The 24,637-nt window shown below is 33.8% G+C and overlaps 1 protein-coding gene across 4 annotated transcripts in view; it reads right to left on the bottom strand.

The window, feature by feature from the left end:
* LOC136818581 (sodium-dependent phosphate transport protein 2B-like) overlaps positions 1 to 24,191 on the bottom strand; it is a 30,360-nt gene extending 6,169 nt beyond the window's left edge. The window contains exon 1 of one of the 4 annotated variants that reach the window (XM_067074911.1): positions 24,125 to 24,191. In XM_067074911.1, coding sequence (XP_066931012.1) covers positions 24,125 to 24,166 — 42 coding nt within the window. In that variant the 5' untranslated portion in view covers positions 24,167 to 24,191. Of the gene's footprint in view, positions 1 to 5,096; positions 5,320 to 14,306; positions 14,393 to 15,863; positions 16,338 to 24,124 lie in introns of those variants that run through there. The other 3 variants (XM_067074909.1, XM_067074910.1, XM_067074912.1) reach the window with 3 other exon arrangements.
* Between the last annotated feature and the right edge of the window lie 446 nt (positions 24,192 to 24,637).

Here is a 24,637-nt window from a genome sequence, read left to right as displayed (position 1 = left end):
AGATTAACACGGTGCTTTAATCGTCGTCTTGTGTGGATTTCAGACCCAAATCCTCCCAAAAGCCAAGAACACCAACCACTCTTCATGCGACCACCAAGAACGCCAACCACTGAAGACCACTGTTCCCTACTGCCTTCGCTCACGTACAGGACTGGTAGATTTAGTTATAATCCACATGTATTGCTCTGGAATTTATTTTTCAGTCAGTCAAGACTTCGAAAAATAATTTTTCAATATTATTTAAGGGAGCAGTAAGTATAAAGAAAGGGCAGTCATATATTGAAAGGTCTTTTTTAGATACTCAAATGTGTTCCTGAGTAACACCGGTATTTTCTTATATTTTCAGCGTCATTTAGCGAGTCTTCTAGTCTAAGACACTTAAACCTTTGGTTAACTGTACTCGTCAAAGAGTACTTAAAATATTTTGCATTCACTCTTAAAAACATCAAAGAAAATCGGTATTACATAAGAATCTAAGTTTGGACTATTTGTTAAATGCAATGGAAATCGTAAAAAATTCGATAAGAGGCGAAAATAAAAAAATGTAGTGTTTCCGGAAACCGGCCGGGTAAAAAAAAAGAATTTTCTGACCCGGCCGCAGACTATGGATTCATCTATATGGTTCACCATAAAGAAAATCAATTTCAAGACTGTTCAAGCTATCAAACGTTGTTTGGTTAGATATTCCCCGTCGCAAATCAAGTTTTGTTCGTTAGTAGTTGATACATTATTATTCAGGGCTTACTTCATATACTCTTTGAACATAAAAGTTATCTTTAAAGTTCCATTTCAATGATCTTCAGTTAAAAAATCTTTTTCGCCCGGCCGCATGTGAGCTTTTATCCCTTACCCACATTCCGGAAACACTACATTTTTTTATTTTCGCCAGATATACCATATGAAATTCGCTAACAGACAGCTATAAGTCAAAAATGAATTAATTTAATAAATGTTACAGATAAGGCTTTTAATCTAAAGAAATCCCTTTTATAAGTAACAAAAGAAAAGTTTTTACCCAGCAGTCAAGCCTATAACCGTAATTTTCTGAGTACACGTTTTTTTATAAGAACAAACTATATAAGAACATAAGGCTTCGTTGGCCAAATTAAGAACATTTCAAGGGGAGTTTCTTAACATCGACCAGAAATGGTGAACACGACCAACGACCACGACTGGCGACCAGATAAATTTGGGTTATCGAGTTTATCTGCTCTCTCCACCGTAAAGAATGTCCAAATCAAGTCCTCAGAATACTAAAAAGTGACCTTTGAAGTGAGCAGTCATTCAGTCTTTCAAGTAAGCATTTTCTTGACAAAGTGACACTATTTGACAAAAATATTGAGAGGGTCATCAAGTATGATGTCTGTAAACTTTGTCACACCGAATATTTTAATTATGCTGAATGAGATACCTTTAGTATGAATAAGATATGAATCTAATCAATTATTCTGTTGTCTTTATGCTGACAAAATGACTAATTTCGACAGGAATAACAATCTGATGGTGAAATACAAAGCTTCTCAAACCAATTTCAAAAAATTTTGTGCCACTAATTATTTTGATGCTGATAATACAAAAGAATAGAAATTGACACCATAATCAAGCTCCAAGAGCGTCGAAATGGTCGTTTTAAACATTTGGCGCTCTAAATAGATGAGACAGGGGTGAGTTTACTCTTAAATATGATATATTCAAATGATAAGGAGAGACACTCTACGTTAGAGTAAGGGAAAAAACTCGATAACCCAAATTTATCTGGTCGCTGGTCCTGGTCGCCATTTGAAACTCCACATTTCAAGGCTTTATGGGCTATTTCTTTGGAAAATGGTCAAAAATATTCACAAAATGGTTTAAATAAGGACATGTTAAGAAAATCTTTTGACTTATACTCAAAAAGTTAAGAACATCCGAAGGCTTCAAAATTTTTGGATCTTCTTATAAAAAACGTGTATTAAATAAATTTTGACTTTCAGCGCAGTTTAACGTTGCATTTATGATCATAGAAAGGACAACCCGATCTCGAACAAAAAGCTAAAAATTTGTCATGTCGAGATAAGCTAATTTCGTTATCAAGATTTTGATTATTTTTAAATGGGAACCCTTTATGAGACATGTGTGAGAAACGTCATGTAATTTTTTTGACAATTTGAAGTTTCAAGGTTTCAAAGTTTCAAAGTGTGGGCGTTGATTCTATCATTATAACCCCTTCTCTTTTGTGTTGGTGAGAACACAGTAATTACACGTTTTTATAAGAACAAACTATATAAGAACATAAAGGCTTCGATGGCCAAAAATGTTAAGACTTTGAAGACTCTAAAACAACCAATTTCTTAGGAAAATAGACAAAAATACCCACAAAATGGCAAAAATAAGAACATGTTAGGAACATTTTTAGGCTTGAAACTTGAAAAAGTTGAACATCTGAAGGCTTCAAAATTTTTAGATATTCAAATAAAAATAGAACGTGTAATTAAGTTATCGAATTAACATCCATGTTTGAAAAAACGAGAGCAAAATATCCCAAAAATTTGTAAAAAAGAGGTTTTTCTAATTTGAAAGTCATTCTTTTCTTGTCAAAAAGATTTCCATCTGTGCGCAGTATAGTCTGCGGAACATTTCTTGTAGGATTGATAAATACTTATTCCCAATACCTTTTTATGCACACGTCAGTATCTTGGATAAGCATACTTGGCATTCAAACGTTTGACACTAGTATTGGTATTAGTAAAATTTATTTTTACCAAATATTTCTCGGAAATATTAAACTTAGGAATAAGGAATTTTTTATCAATGAGTAATTCATGATATTCATGACGTAATGTTTTTTCTACGAAATACCGCGATCTAGCCAGTAGTGGCAAATTTAAACTAGACAAAAGTTGTATAAGATTTGCCACTACTGGCAAAAAAACGGTGTCTTCCCGTAGAAAGCATTACGTCATGAATATCATGAATTCTTCAAACAGTGTCTAGAAAATTGTTGTCCAGATTGTTGCTTTACTGACTCACGGAAATAAATTGCAGTCTGTAACCCTTCATCACAAAGAGCTAGATTATTAAACGCCGCTCTGTGATTTTACCGATAAAGACAAGAACCAATGAAAAAATTGATGAAAGTTACAGCTTTAGCGCTATACTCAAGTATACAGATTATCAGAAAATTATTTGAAATTTGAATGTCGCCCTAGAAACTTTTAAGACTTTTGAGACGAACTTTTAAAGCTTTCACGATTACTAATTATTATCGAACGTGAAAAAATCGACGGTTATTTTTTTTCAAATTTGTCTATACATTCTCTATCTGTAATTTTGATAAAATATTTTTTCTCTGTCAATATTTTACTCATCTGGGAGCGTGGGAACGAATACAAAAAAATACTTTCTCACAAAATGGGCTGTCACTGAATAGTGACACTTATCAAAATACTGTTGGGTTTCTTTTTTTGGGTTTCACGATTCTAATATTACAAATTGAGACAGGGTGACAATTTTTTTTCTGATTCGATACTCTGTCAGCGCATAAAAGCGTTGCTTTGTTTTCTCTTAACACTTGATAAAGGGATAAAATAAGTGAAAAAACAAAGCGAAATCATTGGTTACACGTTTTTTATAAGAACAAATTATTTAAGAATAAGGCTTCGATGGCCAAAATGTTAAGAACAAGCTAAGAACATTTTAAGGCTTCATGGGCTCTAAAACACGCAATTTCTTAGGAAATTGCAGAAAAATACTCACAAAATGGTGAAATTAAGAACATTCTAAGAACATTTTTAGGCTTAAAACTGAAAAAGTTTAAGAACATCCAAAGGCTTGATAACACGTGAAATGCATTTGAAGGGCATTTTTCCTGAGAACCAAGAAATTTGATCTAAAAAGCCGCCAATGTTGAATAAGTGCCGACAATCTAATATTTTGTTTACAGTTTTTGACACATGGAATATGTTTGTATTATATTACTTTTGCGTGGGTATTAGCAGAGGTATCAGTAAATTCCTTGTTTTTGACGCCAATATGATAGCTTGTTGACACATGGAATAGGTTTGTATTATTTCACGTAGGTGAAATTTGGCTTGACAGAGGTTTCTATGTATCAGCAAATTCCTTATTCTTGACGCCAATTATGGTAGGATGAAAAATATTCTTGAATTGAGTAAGAGTCCCATTGGTCAATTTTATTTACCCTTCGTCCAACAAGATAACACATACACTCAAATCCCTTCTAGAGCAAACAAACAAAATTTCGTGCTTGTAACATGGCTCTTAAGATACACTACACGTTTGTTTATAAGAAAAAACTATATAAGAACATAAGGCCTCGATGGCAAAAATGTTAAGAACAAGTTAAGATCATTTAAGTTAAGGCTTTGTGGACTTTAAAACAGCAAATTTCTTAAGAAAATGGACAAAAATATATGAAAAATGGGGAAAATAAGAACAATTTTAGAACATTTTTAGGCTTAAAACTCAAAAAGTTAAGAACATCGGAAGGCTTCAAAAATTTAGATCTTCTAATAAAAAAAGCAGCGTGTATTTGTAATAACACCCCCGTGTCACAGACCCGGTAGGACAGCTACCCCTTAAAAATATTTGCGAAAATTTCGTCCCCAGCGAAAGATATCCAACAAATTCAGCTTCACTGAAAAATTAATTTTGATTTTATCTGCATGCAATTTCAATGGAAAGAAATTGCATACTAAATCCATTCCACATGATTTTTTTTAGCTTGGAACAATAGGATGTTTATCCCCCATTGGAATTTCTATAGACATTTCCATGTCTCCACTGTGGGAAAATTTCCACCGGGTCTGTGAGACAGAGGTGTGTAAAATCAATCAAAAATTTATAAAAGTGAATTAAAAATCAGAAAAAATGGATTAATAGTGAACTAGTAGGTAAAAAAGGGTAGGAGGGGTACGTGAAAAAGGGGTGTGTCACTGTATCTAAAAGGACATGAGCCTGGGTCTAACCATCATCTTAAAACACCCACTTTGAATCTATTTGGTTCAAAAAATTTGTGAATGGAAAATTTTAATTAAAAGGATTAAAATAAAATCAGAAAATGAAATGATTAAAAAAAACACAAAAACGGGACAAACCTTGGCTTCAGTCTGGTATCCTTTATTATCGAAACTCATTTTTCGTTCTTCACAAAAATACAGTCTAGTTAAAATGCTGTGACTCCGACGACAAGTAGATGAAACAAGATACTAGGCAAACTTCCCCTTAGAAGTTGTTTAAGAACTACTCAAAGAAGAAAGTTTGTCCTCTTAAGTAAGTCTTGAATAAAATAGTAGCGAAGACCCCCTCTTTTATACCCCCTTTGTCACCAGAGAAATTCTGTTGAAAAAAACGATTTGGATCACGACTTGAGCACGTGTTTGAGTAATCGAGTCAACGAGTCAAAATCATGATTTTTTTTTTAAATTACGGACGTTTTACAAAGAATGCGACAAAAACTAATATTGTGGTATTTGATTAAGAAAAGAAAAGTCAAAGTCTAACTTTTTTCAACTTAAATCAAATTGCCGAAAAAAAACAAGATCAAGAAAAACCTGTTTTGCTTCTGTTTGTTCTACTTAATTTTTTTTTCAATTTTCTTTTTTTTTACCATCCATGTGTGAAGTTGTTGTTAGGGGGGTTGTAGTTCTTTTAACTACCTTTACCCATTGAGGATTTTAAAGTTTCTGTACCCAGCCTACTCAACTTATGGAATTTCTGATTAAAATTTTTAAATAAGTAAGATGGAAATGACATGGAGATAGAAAGAGATTTAATTAAGGATTAAGAGGATTTTAGAAGATTATTAATTTTAATTTATTAGAGGTTAATTTTCTTTTTTTACTACCTCCCGCCGTTTTATTGAAGCCCCTGTCCTGGAATTTCGGACGATAATTAGGCTAGATCGACAGTTAACAAAAGCATTGTTTTTCTGTCCAGACTTAAATTGTCATGGACAGTATTCACTAATTGGAGTTATCCTGGTTCGAGTGCAAAATATTTTCACTAATTGGAGTTATCCTGTTTCGAGTGCAAAATATTGCGAAATATCTTTTCAAAATTTATTTGTTTCAGTTGATAAAAATAATTACCATCGTACCTTAATTATTAATTGTTATTTGATTGGTAAGTGAATCTTAGGTAATTAAATTTGACGACTAGACTGTTGGCCAAACCTCAAATTTCAATATCCAGGCTAGTTCTTTTAGATTGGACATGCTTAAAGAAAATACAAACACAAAATGACAAACATAGTCACGTAGCACAGAAAGCTGAAAGAATTAAAATATAGATTTACAAAGGAATTCCAGATTTGGAAAATAATATTAGTTCAAGATGTCAATCTGCTAAACCGGTATTAAAGACATTAAAGGCGTATTGGCGTATTGAAATCTAGACACAAATGACCTTCACAGGGTAGAAACTATATATTCAAAAAAATGACAATTTAGAATTAAATCTTGAAACAATGAGATTTTATAACCTTTCAAAAACAAAACATAGAAGAGCCTCCCAAATACTCTTCACTTTACAGAGTTGAGTTTTTTAGAAAATTTGCCAAATATTGCATAATTTACGAGACTAAAATACTACTTTTGGGAAAAAATAATTTTCATGCTAAATCACCACTTCTAGTTACATTCTAAGCTGTAAAGAATACTAATTGAAGCCATCACTTATCAGAAAGTAAGCAAGGTATTACCATCTCTGGTCACTGAGACAGGGGTGTTTGCATCAACCACTTTCTATGACTTCCTTTTTCTACCTTCTCAAGGTAGACCATTACTATTTTCATTTTGCAATTTGAAAGAAAAAAAAAACTATTTTTGAAAAAAAATTTTTTAGGCATATATCCTTCCAGTAAGTTGATATATTTTGAGTTATTCTGTAATTGAAGGGCTGCTTATGGCTGGACAAAATATTTTGAAAATTCTTTAAAATCCAACGTCAAATATAATCAATATTTTTATACGTAGTCTTTGAAGTGGTTTATGAACCACAAATTTCACTATCAAAAGTTTTGTATTACAAATGGACAGACTGTCAGAAACCTATTTTGACTAACTCGATTCAGTTGCCATGCAAAAGAAGAATTTCAAAAGCCAAGCAAAAGACAGCCGGGAAAAATAAATGAGAGATGCGACAAACAGTTGGGCTGCGAAATCATAATCGAAAGAGCAGTAAATGCGAAAACTAGACACTTTATTTCAAAAGAGGTCCTTAAAAACGACTTAAAAGCACTCAGACATCAAAAGACAAAAATACAGTGGTATTTCTTAATGCCCTCGTCAGAATGAATGAGACTCAAGAGTTTACCTTCTGTCGAAGTTAAACAAGTATAAGTATAAGTACCTAAGGGCATATAAATAAACCTGTATGTTCAGCCCCTTTGTAGCCAACAAACCTAGCCCACCAACCTAACACTCATCCCGTTATGCCCCAAAAACCTAAGATTACCTTGGCGACAAACCTAACATTCACCCCTTTGCGACAGCCCATTTCCAACTCCCTAAAAAGGGACTGGAAAATCCCTTATTACAAGGAATACAACACAACACTGTAGTTTTTAACAAGATGCCTTAAAACTCGATCAAAACTACCTAAGACTAGCAAAGTGTAAGAGCACGCGAGAACAAAATGACTTAACCCTAAATCTTAAACCTAGAAAGACCAATTCCTACATTATCTTAGATACCAATACATTTATCCAAGTGGCCTTGATGTAAATATAAGGGATATTTATTGCGTTCAGGGTGGATGATGAAATTTTTGCGTGCTTTATGTAAAATTATTTCAGTGTTATTCTATGACACCTTGCTAGAGTGTATTTTCTCTAGATTTTTATAATACGTACTAACCTTTAGAGAGCTCGAAGTCTTCTGATTTCGAACAAAGTCGTACAGCGGATCATATTATAAAAAAATATTTAGCAGTTTGACAATCAAGTTAATACCCAGGGTTTTAGATTATTGTTTTTCTTAATGTTGGATTAAAAGGAGTGGGAACGAGTTTGTATTGACATGCATTGTTTAACTTGAAAACAATAGAAAAGATTGACAGATTACTTTATCATGTAGATGAATGCCAGAGAAAAAACTCAAAAATGTTGTATTTTTTTAAAGGTACACGTTTTTTTAAGAGCAAACTATATAAGAACACGAGGCTTCGATAGCAAAAATATTAAGAACAAGTTAAGAACATTTTAAGGCTTTAAGGACTCTAAAACACCCGATAAAAATACCCACAAAAGTCGAAAAGTGCCTAAACAAAACATTCTTAAAAAGTTAAGAGCATCCGAAGGCTTCGATTTTTCAATGCTCTTGTAGAAAAACCTGTATTCTAATATCATGCCACTAGTTGCTATATTTTATAAAGAAAGAAATTCTTTCATGATTATCTGCAATTGATAATTAAGCTATTAAGAGGTCAGTTGTTTTGCAAATAATTTAATTGGTGGTTGCATGATCGAAGTTCAAACCTCCAGTAGGGGCTAACTAACACTACGTCAATAAATCAGACACGTTTTCAAATTAAATCGAACACGTGTACACGTTTTTTTTTTATAAGAACAAACTATATAAGAACATAAGGCTTCGAGGCCCAAAAATTTAAGAACATTCTAAGAACATTCTAAGGCTTTGGAGACTTAAAACATGCATTTTCTTAAGAAGTTACATCAAAATGCTGAAAATAAGAACTTTTTAAGAACATTTTTAGGCTTCAAATCCAAAAAACTAAGAACATCCGAATGCTTCGAAAATTTTTGACGTTCTTATAAAAAAAAGACGTGTACTTATTGTACATGATCAAACTTGAATGATAATTGTTTTGCGCAACCTTCATGCATTTGAACTACACGTTTTTTAAAATATAAGAACAAACTATAAGAACATAAGGCTTCGATGGCAAAAGAACATTTTGAGGCTTTGGAGACTTTAAAAACACCCAATTTCTTAGGAAAATTGACAAAAATGCTCAAAAAATGGTGAAAATAAGAACATGTTAAGAACATTTTTAGTCTTAAAACTAAAAAAGTTAAGAATATCCAAAGGCTTCAAAAATTTTGGATGTTCTTAAAAAACAACGTGTAACGCTCTTTAAAGCAATTATTGACTTTTTGGTCACGTACCCTAATACAAAACACTGTTTACGCAAAATTTGATAGTGGATTAATCCAAAGCCTTTAATGATAGTAAACTGACTTCAAGCATACAGCGAAGATAAACTATTTTGCATTGAATATCCTTAATATATCCTTAAATAGCCTTAACAATGTCATTTGACGATGTTTTAGATTTTGAACAAAAATGGTGAGAAACAAGCCAGCCGATAACAAACTTAAACACCTTAATCAATTTAGCCCCTGACTCATCATATGTAGTAGACTTTTAAGTAATTTCAAGGTTTCGAACAAATCAATAAAACAACCACGTTGCTTTTTGCTTTAAAACGAAAACGAAAGTTACGTGGTTTCTAATATTTATTTATACGACCCCGTACAACGTGGACTTTGTTTTGCTGAAACAGTTCTTTGCCAAGATGAAACCAGTTAATTGATTTATGAAATTACATTCTTGGTTTGATGTAATTTAAAAATGACTTATTTCAAAGGTTAGTCAGTGTGTGACCGCAGCCGGAGGCGACACGAAGGCTCCACTTTCGATAATCTACACGGATGTAGAGGATGCGCCACTCTTTCTCCCTCGATACTTTTCCTTGTTCCTTTCTCTCAATTGAGCATCAGGCAGAAAACTACAAAGTCTGGTATGAATCGCCCACATCGTTTGAACCCACGACTTTGACGGTAGGTCATAAGGCTAGTTGGAAAATTAAGCTAATCTACACTCAAAAAACTTAAAATTAGGTCACAACAACTATTCCAGACAAATTAAGTAAATCGAGAAGACCTTCTATCAAAAATATATAATTCCATCTTACAAAAGAACTGGAAAACCTTTAAAAATATTTTCCTATTTATGAATAAATCGATTCATTTCATTTGAATATGCCGATTGTAAAAATTGAAGAGACCCTGATTGTTAATGTGCTATTGTTTTGAAACATCGGATCCGGGGGGGGCTACACTAACGTTGACGGTCGACGGGAACGTACCACTGGAATTTGAAAAATAGACCCTGTCATCATGAACATATACACGCCTGGGCGTCTATCTTTTATTGTCTCTTTGAAGCGAGCTTCGTTGCCACCTGTATCTCAAAATTGGTATAAAATATCCGACAACATTCCGTCACAACTTTATTTCTTTGAATTACTTAGGTAAATGAATTGATAGAGCTTGAGAATTGCTTGTAATTCACAAAAGAATTATTCTCGATATTTTTCATAAGTTTGCAATATATTGTATCAAGATTTTTCAACGCTGAAACGCAGAATGTCAACTGCATGAATATTTTTTAATCACTTTTGTCACTCCAATAACCTTTAGTATGCCAAAGTTGAGAGCCTGTATCATCATAATTTGAAACCCATACTCTCTGAAATTATTCTATACTTTGGAGTCAAAATTTAGAAATAATAGTCGGAGTTTTGACAAGCTGACGATGATTTTGGCTCTGCTATCTTTGTTATGATATAGATAAAAGACTTGAGAAGAGTAGAACAACAGCGACTTTAGTCGAACTTTTGACGCTTTTAGCAAAGTATTCCTAAGAGGTTACCACATCAAAATCTATTGTTTTGGCAACGAAGCTAGCAGTACTTTCTAAACAAATACAAAGGATATGAATGTCCAGTCGTTTATATGTTCATGCTGTCAGATATGAATATTTGGTAAATTTTAGGACACTGCCAGTTACATCGTTAAAATCTCACATGTTTTGACTGCATTGATATAATTTTGCAGCCCGTGTATTTTCTTGAAGAATCTGGTTATCTATTAGATGAATTTGAAGAACTTGATCTTAAAATTGTTGGATGTGAATAGGTCACTTGAAGGTCAGTTGAAGAAATTGATGACCTAAAAGAGCTCGATTGTAAACTTAGTGTTGATTTTGTAAAACCTGATTGTTAAATCGATTCATTTGAATACACGCTTTTTTATAAGAATGTTGTTTTTCCATTTCATCATACTTAACTTTCTGAGGAAAATCATGCTATAAAGCATTTATTTACAATATTCTTAAGTTAAGATTCAAATTCAACTTGAATTTGGTATGTAATACGTGCCTAAAGCACAAAATAGTATTTTTGTGAACTTTTTAGGCCTTCTGGGGGCACTTAGTAATTTACAGTTAAAAATACTCTTTAAAAACTTTCTTAGATTCTTCAAATTCCACGATGGTGCATTATCCAATTTTTTAATTTTTTGACCAATTTCATCATGAATATTTTTACAAAGCATATCTTATATAGCATGTCCCAACTGTTTAGTTTTTTTCATGTTTTCATGTTTTCATGTTTGCGAGGCAAATTTCTTTAAGTTTGGCGAGGACTTTTTTTGGCGAATGGAAGGTCAAATTTGTATCTCTCCAAAATAGACAAAAAAAACAGATTCTTTCGGATCTCTCTTGCACTAAAGGTCGTAACCCTCCAAAAAGGTCCCATTTGTTGGTTTTTTATCCTACTATTGATTTATTCAAAAATTCTGAATACATATTTCAAACATATTTTTTCCCTCTCTATGATTATTTTTTCGAAAAATCTAAAACCTTTAAATTTATCCACTCAAAAATATTTTTCCAACAATACTTTGGATTTTTCATCTTTGTGCAAACTGTCACTTTTTTATGGAGCGCAATGAAGCATACTCTGTACCAGAGTGTTATCTCACGTTTTTCGTTTCGTAGTACACTCTGTGCGCATTGTCTGTTTGATAAAAACATTCCTGTACTAAATCCTCTGCGATGAAGTATGATTTATAAATTGCAGCACTTCTCTAATCGTCTCCCCTCTCTCACCCGCACTTCATCTCAGTGGTCAGTTTGAAAAATCTCAAACCGAAAAACCCAATGACAACAGACCCTCTTCTACGGCAATGAATTCTGAAATTAGCCGTAAATATCGGGTCTGTGTACAGACTAATTGAAGCACAGTGAAAAATGGTATTACATCATTCGTATTACAACATTTTTCACTTAATACAGTCAAATCAATCTTATTTTGAAATATAAAGCTGGTAAGTGACAAAAGAGTAAAAAGCAAACACCTCCAGCTCTCCCTATTTCTAACCCATGGCTTAGCCATAACTAAGACGAAAATAGCCAAAATATCATATAAGGCTTTTGACGTCAAATCGATTTAGCGGTTCTTTTTCATCTCAACTTACGTTGTTCGTACAAGTCAAGCTCTTTCGAAAAATATCAAAATTGGCTTCGTCAAGGGTGTGCTCCAATGACTTGGGGCCATGATCAGACGTTACGGTTCCGTATCGTTCCGAAACGAAACGGTTCCGAAAAAAACATGACCGTCAAATTTCGAAACGTAAAAAAGAAGACGTTACAAAGCAAAACGGATCAAAACAGTTCCACCCCACTATTTTCATCAGAACGGAATTACTCTGTTTTCTTGCGATCCATAACGGAAACCATAACGGAGCGACACGAAACCGTAACGTCTGAACATGGCTTTATTCGTATAAACAATATGGCACTTAAATTTGTCTTCATGTTCATTACAGTTAATAAGGAAACTGCAGTTGCATTAGACACCTCTTCTGACACACCCAATGCCCCATCCACAAGAAAAATTGGCTAAAAATCGTCCCCAGTAGAAAAATCATACTTTAACCCCCCAACTCACTGAAAAAAATCAGATAAGCAAATCCTCACTGTAAATTATTGTGCTACTTTTTCAATCCCCATTGAATTTTCTCGCTTGCAAACAATGTAATTAAAATCCCTAGCCATAGAAAAACATGGGAATATTGAGTTTTGGTCTTTTACTTTTACCCCATACTGGCTGATAAAACCCCACCGGGTCTTTGAGAAGGGGTGTATTGAAATACCGCCAATTCGAGGGAAAATGTTCTTATTCTTACGGTAAAGAGCATCAAATTGTTCTAGTTCTACAAAATATAAGATATTCAAAAATAGAACCTGATTCAACTTGCAAAAATTTTTATTTTCCTTGGATTTGATTTATTTCAATAACTTAAAAAATCAATAAATGATTGTAAGTGTTTTTGGCAAGTAAGGATGAAATAATGGGATTATATTTCGACATCTATATAAAATTATTTCTACTAGCCGTTGCTTTCTGATCTTTTTTCCAGATATTTTTTTAGGTACACAAACTCAGTAGACTTTTATCATTCTTTGACAGTTATAATATTTTGCAATGAATTCCTGTTTGTCAATTGAAGAAGTTTTTTCCTTTAGAAAATATTTTACCTAGCCTTAATTTTTGTAGACTTTCCCAGATATTTAAGATTGCTTACATTGAATGGTTCGCAACCTTGTTGAAGGCTAAGAAAGTAATTATGACACTCCGGGGGGGGGGGGGTCAAGGTAAAGGACTTACCGTTGGGGGTCGGGGTCCCTTTTCTGAGCTTTCAAAAATGCAGTGTAAGGTTCAAAATGAGTAAAGATGAGAAAAAGTGCACTCTAAGGTTAAGGTAATATTATGCTTAAATCTGGTCAAAAAGTTTTAAGGAAATGCACAACCTTAAAAGACAACTTTTCACCCAAATTTACTAAAATATAGCTAAAAAATTTTCTCTGCACTCTAAGGTTCCGATTTCAAAGGTCCAACTTTGAGTCGCATGTGTACGGTCGTTTTTGAATCGAGTGCCCCCTCCCCTGGGATGGCACTGTGGCATCTTTACAATATGGAGGAGTAACCAAATTAAAATCTTTGTCATATTCAATGCAGTATGAGCCCCCCCCTGGCTAGGAGCGAATCTCGCATACATAGGATGTACGTTCGAACATAACATCAACCGTCAAAATTATAGCATGTGAAAAAAACAAGCATTAGATTACCTCCGTTATTCAAAAGCAGCGAAAAAGAATTCAGTTGCTTTGAAAAATTTGTAGATTCGCTTCTAGTATACTTTATTGGTCCTGACCAATTTTCTTTAAAAATAGTTTTAATATAGCAAACTTGTAACTATTTTTCGATTTTAACGTCACTGGAGCAAATAAAAACATTCACTCTCATTTCTTTATCGTCATTTAATTTTTAGAATAAACTTAATCGAATCTTCTGGCTAATTATAGAGCATAACGAATAGCATAAATGCCCAGTACACTCCCATGTATCAAAAGTTCTAATGGAATGAAATAGAATACAAGTTAACGGATAGAGTCAATTTAACAAAACTCAAGACAGAGAACGAAAAGAATACGCACGATTAGGTTGCGGTCCATCTCGCTAAATCTAGCTAAGTCCATAAGAAGTCCATCAATCGAAGTATCCTCCTCTTCCAATGCCTATTAGCCTAATAAAGCTAGAAAAGCTTTTAAAATGCTTTTTATGATGACTGACCAATATGAATAGAAAGACACAAATTTTTAATTACTAATTTTTAATTACAGATAATTACCATTCTCAAGCTGATTAAGGTAGGAAGTTAGGAAGAAGACAAAACCTTTGTCAATTTTTGTAATCTCAAAAGCTCATAAAGGAATGAAGAAAGGAAGAACATTGAGTTTAAAGCCTGAAGGGCTAAGAGTTCAATCTCTAACCTTTCACAAGGCAAGAAAAAGTGAAACCTTAAAAATTGCGCCGCATTTTTGACGATTGAATCTAGCAATTCCTTTGTTTCGATTGATATTTTTTTTCGAAATTTAGCGGTAAATTTTAGTTTCAATCTTTCATTTGTGTAAAAACCAGGTGAGCCGCTCAAGGCCGCGCAACTTTGGTAGGATTTGTTGGCTTCTAATCCTACCAAGGAGATTGACTTCTAGCCCTTCGGGCTGATACTTCATTGAGGAAGAAGGAAGAACCTTGGTAAATTTTTTTTACGCTTAATGTGTTGTAAATAGGATCTGTTCTGAAAAAAAACTGGACACAAAGGACACGTTATGCAACGATAGGAAACTTAAACCGTATTTTACCGTTTTTTATGAGTCTCATTAAATTGTACCACGCATCTCTAATTTAAAAGCTGACATCAGCTAATTTCGATAAAAGAAGGGCAAACTAAGCACTATTTCTTCTATTTAACCTCTCTATCAGAGCCTTTTTAATCACCTTTAATGACCTTCTTCTGAACTTTCCTGTTCATGACAATTGACAATGACAATTTTTACGATTTTGTTATTTCAAAATAGGGAAGCTGAACCCATTAATCAAGTAATTAAGTTTTTACATCCTAAAGGGGGGGGGGTCAGGATTCCACAAAAATAAGAGGGCTTAAGATTCCATAATCAAAGGGGATGGGGTTTTGGTTTTAATCGTGATTTGACAGACGTTACGGTTCCACATCGTTCCCCAGCAAAACAATTACAAAATACCGTGCATATACTTAAGGTTCGAAATGTAAAAAAAGAAGATAGTACTAAGCCAAATAGGTCTTTGTTCATCCTCTAGCAAAAACAGCTTCTATATAGGAAACAAAGCTATAGAGGTCTGCAATTCATACTATTAGCAAAACTACTATTCCACTATTTTTACCCGATGTGACAACTCTGTCTCACAATCCGGTATAACTTCTTCCCACAGTGGTGATAAAAATATTCCATGGAAATCCCAATGGGGATAGAAATCTATTGTTTTCAGGTCAATCTAATCTAATACAGTGTGGATGGTTTTGGAGTGCCAAATGTCCAATGGGCCGGTGGGTACCACCGGGTCTGCGATACAGGGGTGTGGAGCGGTAATGCTCCGTTCTCTTGCTCTGAAATGTTCCGAAACCAATAATTACCAAACCGTTATGAAAACAAGGGTTACAGTGATGCTCTTACCTTTAAAGGGACTCTTTCTTCTCTATTTGCTTTAGCACTCATCATAAATTGACTTGCCACTTCCAAAAATTCCACAGACAAAAAGTAACTGCCGTGTCTCCCTCAATCAAGTCAAACGAAGAAAAGTCTCTGTGACCAAACCCCCTTTTTCCTTCTGTCGCTCACTTTAATAACAATGTCACGATGAAAAAACCAACCAGAAGAAAAAGTGTTACTCGTTTATTCCAAACTTTTGTCTCAATGAATCAGATAAACTTTCTCTACTATCTCTGGTTCAAAATAAAATTGTTTCCCCTTTTTAAAACACTGTTTTTAAGAGGAAAAAAGATAGAGAGACTATCGACAAGAAAAAATGTTTTACTTTATAAAAAATGAACAAAGTATATTTTCCAGTTTATCATTTGATCACGTTGGTTTCAAAAAAAAACCAAAGTCGATATTAAGAGATTTCTTAACTCAGTTAGATACGGTAGTCAAGTATTTATCATCTCTATGTGATAGATATATATTTCTCGTTTTCCTCTCTCTCATCTCGAGCAATCAATATTCATATTAAATGATGACGTCACTAACATGATTTTGCACACGTGATTTTTGGAAATTTATTTCGGACGACGGAGTAAATGTTTAAAGTAAGAATATTCTTTTTTTGAATATGAATCCTTTATGAATGGGAATTTTCGTTAATATTTTATCACTTAAGGATGATCCTCCGTTCCCTTCTGAAAATTGAGATAGAGGGAAAAGAGGGAATTATTTTTCCATCTTGAATACAATTTATTTCATGAATATAAATATCGTCCAGAATATTCGGACATTTCGGCCTTTTATTACTTGGAAATTTCCCAATTTACCACCTTCTTATGTCTGTGTACACATTTTTTTTATATAAGAACTTCCAAAATTTTTGAAATCTTTACGAGTTTTAGGCTTTAACCCTAAAAGTGTTCTTTAAATGTTCTTATTTTCTCCATTTTGGGAGTATTTTTGTGCAATTTTCTAAGTAACTGGATGTTTTTGAGTCCTAAGATCTTAGTATTTTACCCATCGAGCTTAATGTCCTTAAATATAGTTTGTTCTTATATAAAAAAACATGTAAACTGTTCCAAGCATAACTGGTCGAACCAGGAAGTTAAAGGTTTTGTTTTTAAATAAAAGTGATATCGTTTGCTGCCTCTTCAATTTTGATTATCAAGCTTTTTCACATTGAACTGACACGGATGTGGAGTATAAGATTGGTCAGAAAGAGAAAAACATTTTTTGCTTATATTAGCTTACTTGTTATTCCGGAAGATGATAAAAGGTCATTTTATAGTAATAAGAGATTAAAGCCGTGGTTTTAGACCCGGAAGAAGATCGTAGCCAAAAGAGATAGCTTGTCACTATATAAAAATCACTTCTAGATTATCATTCACGCTGTCAGACTCATAAGCTCCCCTAATAAAACCTTATTAAAAAATTTGGTATGTTGAAATAAAGTCCAGTAAGAAAATTGCAATCAAACCTACATTTGACCTATTTGACTTCTGCAATAGTTGAAGATATTTTATTTAAAGGGAGTGCTTCTCAGTAACAGAAAGTTATGATTTGAAAATAAAGATCTGGTTAAATTTTTGGACATTTGACCACCCAGAATAACAAAGATTGGTTCATAGCCTTACTATCATGCTTAATGAAAGCTCCTTAGACCTTATCAAAGATCTTTCGGAATTAGTTAAAAGTTTGAAAGTAAAAACACCTGAAATGAAAACACAGTGAACTAACGAAAACAAACATTATGTCTTGACCAAACATCTCCTGGGTTCTGAATATTCATCTAGAGAGAGAATTTCCAAACTTTGAACTTTGGATTTTCTAATAAATTATTGTTGTAAGATGCTCAACTGAAAGTATGGTGCTCAAATAAACACTTGTAATATTTGGCTAGCAACTAAGTGTGTTGCACAAGCTTAAAAAAACAGTGAGAGAGCGATTGCAGGGATTGCATGTGCTCCCGGGGGGGGCACTCAAGGTAAATGACCTACCAGACGTTCGGCCCTTAAGGGTAGGTTTTTCATAGTTCAGCTAGTGCACTGTAAGGGTAGGAAAATACAAAACTGCACTGAACTGCACTGTAACGGTAGGAAATTGTAATAAAAGGCCAATTTTTTGGTAAAATTGGCTCAAAATTGGTCAATTTTGGACGAAAAATTCCACATTTTCTTGGAAAATTGCAAAAATTTTCGCCCTTATGGGCGAGAAATTTTAAAAAAGTGCACTGTAAGGGTATGATTTCTCATGGAAATTCACTGCACTGTAAGGGTCCGATTTTAGAAGCCAAATTTTGGGCCGAACGTATGGTCGTTTTCAGATCGAGTGCCCCCCCCGGGCATGTGCTACATAGAGAATGATTCAAAATTACGTAATCTTAAATAATGAGAGAAGACAAATTTATGTATATTTCCCAGCGGAATCCCTATGGTCTCACAGCATCACGCCAAAAGTTCTAATCAACGTTAACATAATTTATTTTTCTTTAACTTTAAAAAAATCAAAACATTACAGACTGTTTCACGCCAGAGACGATCATTAGATGTTTTAATAAAAAAATTTAACAACTTCTACTACTAGTATGTAAAACATATAAGAAGGTAATATATGATATATAAATGGTAAAAATTGTGTCTAGGGAAATAAAAAATGTTTTGATAAGAGCATTGTAATTAAAAATGTTAAAGTTATCACCCATCTGGGGGGGGGGACTATTTTGTAATTTTCCAGTAGGAATTTATTGCCATGTCACGTCATCATGTTGAAAATACTCTCTCATCACGCCTTCACACCATCATACCAAAAAATTCTCTTTGAATCACGCATCATGCTTTTTGAAATCATAGATAACACCAGAACGCCAAGAAAAAGCTTGATTCTCTTCTTCTTCTTCTTCATTTTCAATCGTCATTTTCAATCTTCATTTTCCAATCTTTTTAAAGTTTTTCTCTTTATGATACTATTCCACTCCGGTTTGTCTTTCCAATATATACACAAAACTACTGTCTAATTTGAATTCTATCAAATGTTATATACAAACCTCTAATTAACGGACACTCTAAAAGGCGGACACCTCTGATTAGCGGACAATTTCATTTTCCCCGGCCGTTTCCTAGTCAAATCCTCATAAAAAAGATTCTAAAAAGCGGACACTCAATTAGCGGACCCTCTGATTAGCGGAAAAAATTGTTCGCTCTCCAATTAGCGGACATTGAATATCAAACGGATCACAGACGTCCAAAATTGAAGAAAACAATTTTTAGATATCTTTATTTCAAGCACTAGTCTTATCATTCAAATTATTTCTACAAATTTCCAGTTTTCCCTTGACCCATTCAACGAATTTAGGTGAGCCAAAGAAATCATAAATCACTGATTTTCTTTTATTTGTTAAAAACTAAATTGTTGCGTTTAATAATAACCTTTCTCTTGTTCTTCTATGGCCTAGTCTTCAGATAAGTACTTTAGACCCCAATTTTGTATTTTCGACACCCTGGGATGGCCTAATTTCAAAGTTGGAGCTCCGAGATCAAAAGTTTCTAAAAGGCGGACACTAACCCCTTTCCCCGATGGTGTCCGCTAATTAGAGGTTCCACTATAGCCTTTTTTGTCTCCGCTGCAAATTATATTGAGACGGACTTATACGGGCAAAAATATCGGTAAAGATTTTTGTCACTTACATTAAGAGATTTTCATCAACGAACAGTTTTTACCGAAAGGAATTTCTGCAGTGGAATTAAAGCTTTTTTAGTTTCTTCTGGAAAGTTTTTGTCTTAAATTGTATATAGACCCGAAATCCGGGGGGGGGGGTACTAGGTTTACGAGATGATGGGTATGTCCGAGCCAAAGTTCGAAAATCGACCCTTACTGAATTTCGAAAATTTTGTCCATTTTTTGCTGTTTTTACCACTTTTAGAGAGACTACTTACCCAAAGTTTCGGCCAAAATTTCCAAATGTCAGTCTGTAAAGAATTTATGACCCTTTGATGGAGTCGATTTTTCATTTTCGTAATTTTGGAACCCTTACAGAGACTCAATTGCTTTTTAATGACTTTTTTACCCCTTTGAGGGACTTTCTAGGGTTTCGAGGAACCCTTCCGGCTCGCACATACCTGGTACCTATTTTGCCTAAGTACCCCTCCCTCCGGCCCGAAACATATTTAACTTGACGAAAAAAATTTAATTTTCCTTGAAATTCAAAAACATTAAGCTTGTGAACATCAAAAGAAATCATTTTAGAAAATTGTTTTAGCAGGCGAGAACAAGTTTATGAATTTTTTTACACACTATGACCTCTTAAAGAATTTTTTTGATTAATATTACGTCACTGTGTGAAAACGTCCTGCAAATTAGAGAAAATTTTAGGGAATATTGCAAAATTTGGTCGCATAAACGATATCATACACTTGCCAATCACTAACTCGATCCCAGAAAAATTGAACAATAGCCCTGGTCCTTTTGGAAAGAATTTTTGGCTATACTGACTTTCCAGTACTTCTTTAACTAAAACGAGAATAACTTATTTCTCCTTGGCGTTCGGGTTATCGAAGTTTATGTATGTAGTCATCAATCGAATTCAAAGTATTAAAATTGTTTAAATTAATTAATTAAATGTGGGTCATCTAAGTCAACTTCTAAAACACTCATCTTTAATGTTTATTTTAAAACTCCAAAAGACTAATTTTCTACAAATTCTTTAAAATCACTAGTTTTAATGTCTCAACGTCAAATATTAAGCATTAATCGGTAGAACTTAGGCTAGTGACTTAATTTGTCGGCTTTCTGTCCAAATTTGACTTGTGTATAGTTTTCAGACGTGATTTAACTTGTATCAAATTGATACCGTCATTTTGTATAAGATATTCCACTTCCAGGACTAAGATTCCAGTACCAAATTCTAGGGAAAAAAGACCAGGGCTCCAAGTAGATGAAAAAATCTTCGGTAAGTTAGGCCAGACCAATTTAATTTGTTGTTCTACGGACAGATCGTAAGAAAAATATGGGTCGGTCGGTGGGCAAAATAAGAATAAATTTTTCATTTATCAGGGTTGGTAAGGTACCGAGAAAATTTTCCAAAAAGTATCTGGATCAAAAATTCACTTTGTTTTTTTATCTTCGATGAAAATCATAATACAATTTTAGTGTATGGAATGCTTTTTATGATTTTTCAATTTCTTGAATTAATTTTCAGCTTTATTCAAGTTTAATTCTTACAAATAACTAGTGTGTAGAATATATTGTAGTGGAAATACGATATTATTATTTTTTTGATTTTAGCAAAAATAGGGTCGGTCAGGCCCGTAGAACAACAAATTAAATTGGTCTTGCCTTAGGCAGTTTTCTATGTCAATACAACACTTTCCGTGCTTTGGACAAATCTCTTTCTTATTTCATGCCGGTTATCCCGGGAAAAATAACGGATATTTTCCGAAAAGGTTAGAGAAATTTTAGACTGGGAAATGAAATATTATGCCAAACGACGGTAGGTACCATAAGCATTATAGCTCAGCTTTCTCTCAAATTTACTATGTGATGTTGAACAGTATCACTTATCGTTTAAAAATTCGTCGGAAAAAAGTGACGAAAAAATCATTTGGACCGATGAGTTTTACAGCCAGCGATTAATTTTTGACGACGAATGTTTCCAAAGCAAAAAATCTTTGATAACTCATGTTAACGTTCTTTACGCCAGCCAAGTTACACAGGACCTTTTTACGCCCAGCTCACGCTATTTAATTAGGACCGTAATTAATATGAGACCATTAGCATTTTGCTTTAAACGTCCTAAACTTGAAATTCGATTGAAGATCAATGTTTTAAAAGTGTAAAAGAAGTCCGGGTTCATTTGCATGACTTTTGATGCATTGTATTTGACCAAATAACATAATTTATGACATAGAGCAGGCCAAAAGAGTCTACAGTTTGGCGGCTTTAAGAGTACCATACGCTCATGGAGGGTTACGATTGGCGGTGCGACCTAAGATACTGGCAGAAATGAAAAAAAAGCATCGATTATTCAGTTCTTCTTTGGTGTTTTTTAGCCCTCGATTCCCAATAACCCAATGTTCCTCTGGTAAAGGCCGCATCACAGTCGCAATGGATCATGGGTAAGCAGGACTGATTGCGCCTCCATAACGGCTTTGTTGGCTAGACGCAATAATCTCCAAAAAAATTCAAAACATTGGATCAATAGTGTGTCGTCGTTAGCGCGCAGTGATAATGATGAAAATTACTCTGAAATGGCCTAAAACATTCGCCGGTAAAATCTAGTATTCATCGGCAAAAAGGGCCTAAAATATTGGCAAACAGCGAATTTTTCCCGATGAATTTCAAGCGATATGATCAGTAGAGTGGTGTCGAGTAAAATTTGGGAAAACTAGAGAGGCAATTTTAGAATATTTTGATTTCGGCGCCCCATATGAAAAGTAATTATTTTTGTAACAATTACGCTAGCGAAGCCAGTACCCTTTGTATTTGCTGCACCGCCCACCCCCAAAAAAAAATCCACCGCTGGGGGTGGGGCACTGCCCGGTCATCATGCTACTGGATATGATAAATTTATTTTTCCATTGAAAAATAGCACTGAGAAGCCTGAATTCGGGGCTTTTATTTAGCTTGACTATCCATATCAATGATCTACCGTTGTTTTGTATAGGGATACCTAGACTACACAATATATTGACAAACAATATTCAACAATATGGTTTTCGGACCGTAGTGTACGAAGAAGACAACATGTACTCTATTATAAAAAGGAATTTTCTTTCTTTAAAAATCCCCCATAGGCTTTTGTTCCAAATATTTCAGTGCAAAAATATATTTTAAACATGTTGTTTCAAGGTCAGGTAGCTTACTACTCCCAGTTTTTTTTGACTTTAATGAGAAAAAAATCTTAGTTTCTTGTCTGATTATACAAATATACAAACATAATCAGCTACCGTTGTGCTTGATAAAGTTTTCAGATTTTAGGAATTCAGGAGAATTTGTTGAGTTTTAGGAGGATTTTAGGAGTTTTGACTTATTTTAGGATTTTTAGGAATTTTAGGAGGAGTGGGATCCCTGCCTTACCATTATTTTAGCTTTTAGAAGTTTAAAAAAATTTATCAACCTGTCATGTTATTAATAAGCGTCATTTTGTCATATTTTCAATATTTATTGAGGTTTTCTAAGCAGTTTCCCCGATTTTCCGATTTTTATGGCCCGTTTCCCGAAAAACCCGATTTTTGATATTTTTAGGAAGTCCTCATTTCAATGCAATTCATAAATTCTAATTAAGTTTTAATTTAAGCAGTTTTTTAGGCCTTAAAGTTCATGACGTATTGGTCAACTTTGTTACGAAAATTCGAATTCCGGGCATTCTGGGCAAAAAAGTACCCCTCCGGTTTGATTTCATAATTTTTTTTGCCCAAGGGCCTCATCGTGAGGCTCTGAGTATGTTAATCTACATAAAATTGCACTTCTAACGGTACCAAGAAACCTAGTGCGGAAATTTTTTCAAGGTTGACCCCTTTTATTTCATAAGTCAGCCAGACTACCTATATTGTTGGAATATTACAAATCGAGCTAAAAATGTATTGTTGTAGACACCTTATCAATATATTGCTGGCACTCAGCAATATATAGTCAATATGTAATAGTTATCGGACAGTTGCGAGTACAATATGAGAAATATTTTACGAGTTCTGAGATTTTTCCGTACAATATTTTCCGATTCTTTAGGCGAGGAAAATATACGGAAAATCCGGAACGATTGAAATATTTCCATATTGTACGAGCAAATGTCTGATAACTGGTTTATCGGTGACCCAAAAAATACACTTTTTGTATCGGAAAAAAGCGCAGGGCAGTTTTGTAGCAAAGTGACGTTAGATTGCTTCTATCGCTATTGTAGCAACAACATCTTTTTGTCAATTTATATTTTGTACACATGTAAAATACAAGTTATATTGTACTCTATTTAACCAATGGGATCGCAGATATTTTTTGGATCGCCGATAAATTGCCAATATATTGTCTGGCAATCTATTGTGTAGTGTATGTAGCCCTTCCGCTTTTCTATCGGAAAAAGACCAGGACTTCGGGTAGTTGAAAAATGAACTTTGGAAACTTACTTAGTTGACAAAAGATTTTCCATAACTTTAGAAAAACCCTTTCCAATCTCTCTTTGACCCTTTTTTCTTGGACTAATATAATGTAATATAGGCCAATATAGGCATAAAAGAAAATTATACCTGCCTTTGACAAATTGTGAACTTTCGATGATAAATGGTCATTTATGGAGACTTTGAGGAATCTTTTCTTTTCTTGAACTTTATAATCCAAACTTTCTAACTCAAGATCAACACACCAATATCTTTTCATCTCACAACACTTTGTTTCTACGTCGACGAATTTTTTTGTTTTTTTTTGTTGATTTTCGATTCTCATTTTTTTAACAACTGTAGCTTTGTTTGTCTTGTCCTTTTGAATTAAATGAAGTTTTATTACTTGCTTTGGGAATAAAAATCATTGGTACGTTTATAGAGTTTGTGAGGAATCTTATCAAATAGTTTTTCTCTAGGGTGTCTCGAGATTGGTCGAAAAACGGTAAATGAGATTTTTAAGATATCTTAATAATTGGTCATTTGAAGTAATAAAAATGACGCATTCTTTAGAAGAATTGTTTTACCCCCGAAGGAGCGCAGCGACGAGGAGGTACTCATAGCTTCACGCATAGATATTGGACTGGAATCTCGATTTTTTGC

This window comes from Clytia hemisphaerica, unplaced genomic scaffold, assembly GCF_902728285.1.
Source record: "Clytia hemisphaerica strain Z4C2 unplaced genomic scaffold, Clytia hemisphaerica genome assembly, whole genome shotgun sequence".
Classification (NCBI taxonomy): Eukaryota; Metazoa; Cnidaria; class Hydrozoa; order Leptothecata; family Clytiidae; genus Clytia; species Clytia hemisphaerica.
This window is presented reverse-complemented; position numbering and strand designations above follow the sequence as displayed.